This window comes from Naegleria gruberi (genome assembly GCF_000004985.1).
Source record: "Naegleria gruberi genomic scaffold NAEGRscaffold_922, whole genome shotgun sequence".
NCBI lineage: Eukaryota > Heterolobosea > Eutetramitea > Acrasida > Naegleriidae > Naegleria > Naegleria gruberi.
The window spans coordinates 1-893 of NW_003162787.1; the positions used below are offsets into that span (position 1 = coordinate 1).

The 893-nt window shown below is 34.3% G+C and overlaps 1 protein-coding gene across 1 annotated transcript; it reads left to right on the forward strand.

Moving 5' to 3' along the window:
- Nucleotides 1-110: 110 nt before the first annotated feature.
- NAEGRDRAFT_77039 (uncharacterized protein) lies at nucleotides 111-605 on the forward strand (the record flags this gene model as incomplete). Its single annotated transcript, XM_002668005.1, has 1 exon — nucleotides 111-605. The coding sequence occupies one exon, from the start codon at nucleotides 111-113 to the stop codon at nucleotides 603-605; it is 495 nt and encodes a 164-aa protein (XP_002668051.1).
- Between the last annotated feature and the right edge of the window lie 288 nt (nucleotides 606-893).

Genomic DNA, 893 nt, shown 5'->3' on the forward strand with positions numbered 1-893 from the left:
ATAACCAAATTGTTTCTGGATCTTTAAGACCTTTAGCAATACTCAGTTTGGAAGTTCTTTATTTGGGATTTAATGAAATTGATGCAGAAGGTGTTGAATATCTTGTGAAAATGAAAACTTTAAAGACACTCATTTTGAATGATAACCCGATTGGTCAACTAGGAGCAGCCTTGATTTCTAAATTGACTAATTTAAGAGAATTGAATTTAACAAACACTTGTATGAACGATAAGGGAGTTGAATATATTTCTAAAATGGCCAGTTTACGAGATCTCCAAATTGGCACAAATCACATGATTACCAAGTTGGGAGCTCTTTATCTTTCCCAAATGAAAAACCTCCAAAGACTCTCTGTTCCTGCAACTTCTATTAATGATCAGGGAGTTGAATTTCTAGTCAACTTGGACTCGCTGCAATACCTTGATGCCAGAGGTTTACCATTATCAATCAGAGGGCTTGAGACTCTTCTCGAGTACAAAACCAAACACAACACTATACAAGTGGAACACATACCAATACCTCCAACTATTCAATTCATACCTTGTTGTCCAATTACATTCTTTCAATACCGATTCGATGAATATAACAATTACTTTGATCAATGATCTGAAATAAGAACAGGTTATTTAATGAGATACTTTTGTTTGGCATTATTGAGATTTAGCTTTGTACTGAGCATGGTTTGTAATATCAGGTCTTGCGACATGGTAGAATAGCTCGTTGGTCCATAAATAGTAGTACTATTTGTTTCTATTGCAATCTGTAATTGTTCCCTATGATTTGGTTCAATTCCAATCTCTTGTCCTACAAGACTCTTCAAAACATTCATTGGATACACCTCTGTTAGTGTATAATTCCTTGATATTCCAAATGTGTGAATGATGTTAAAGTAT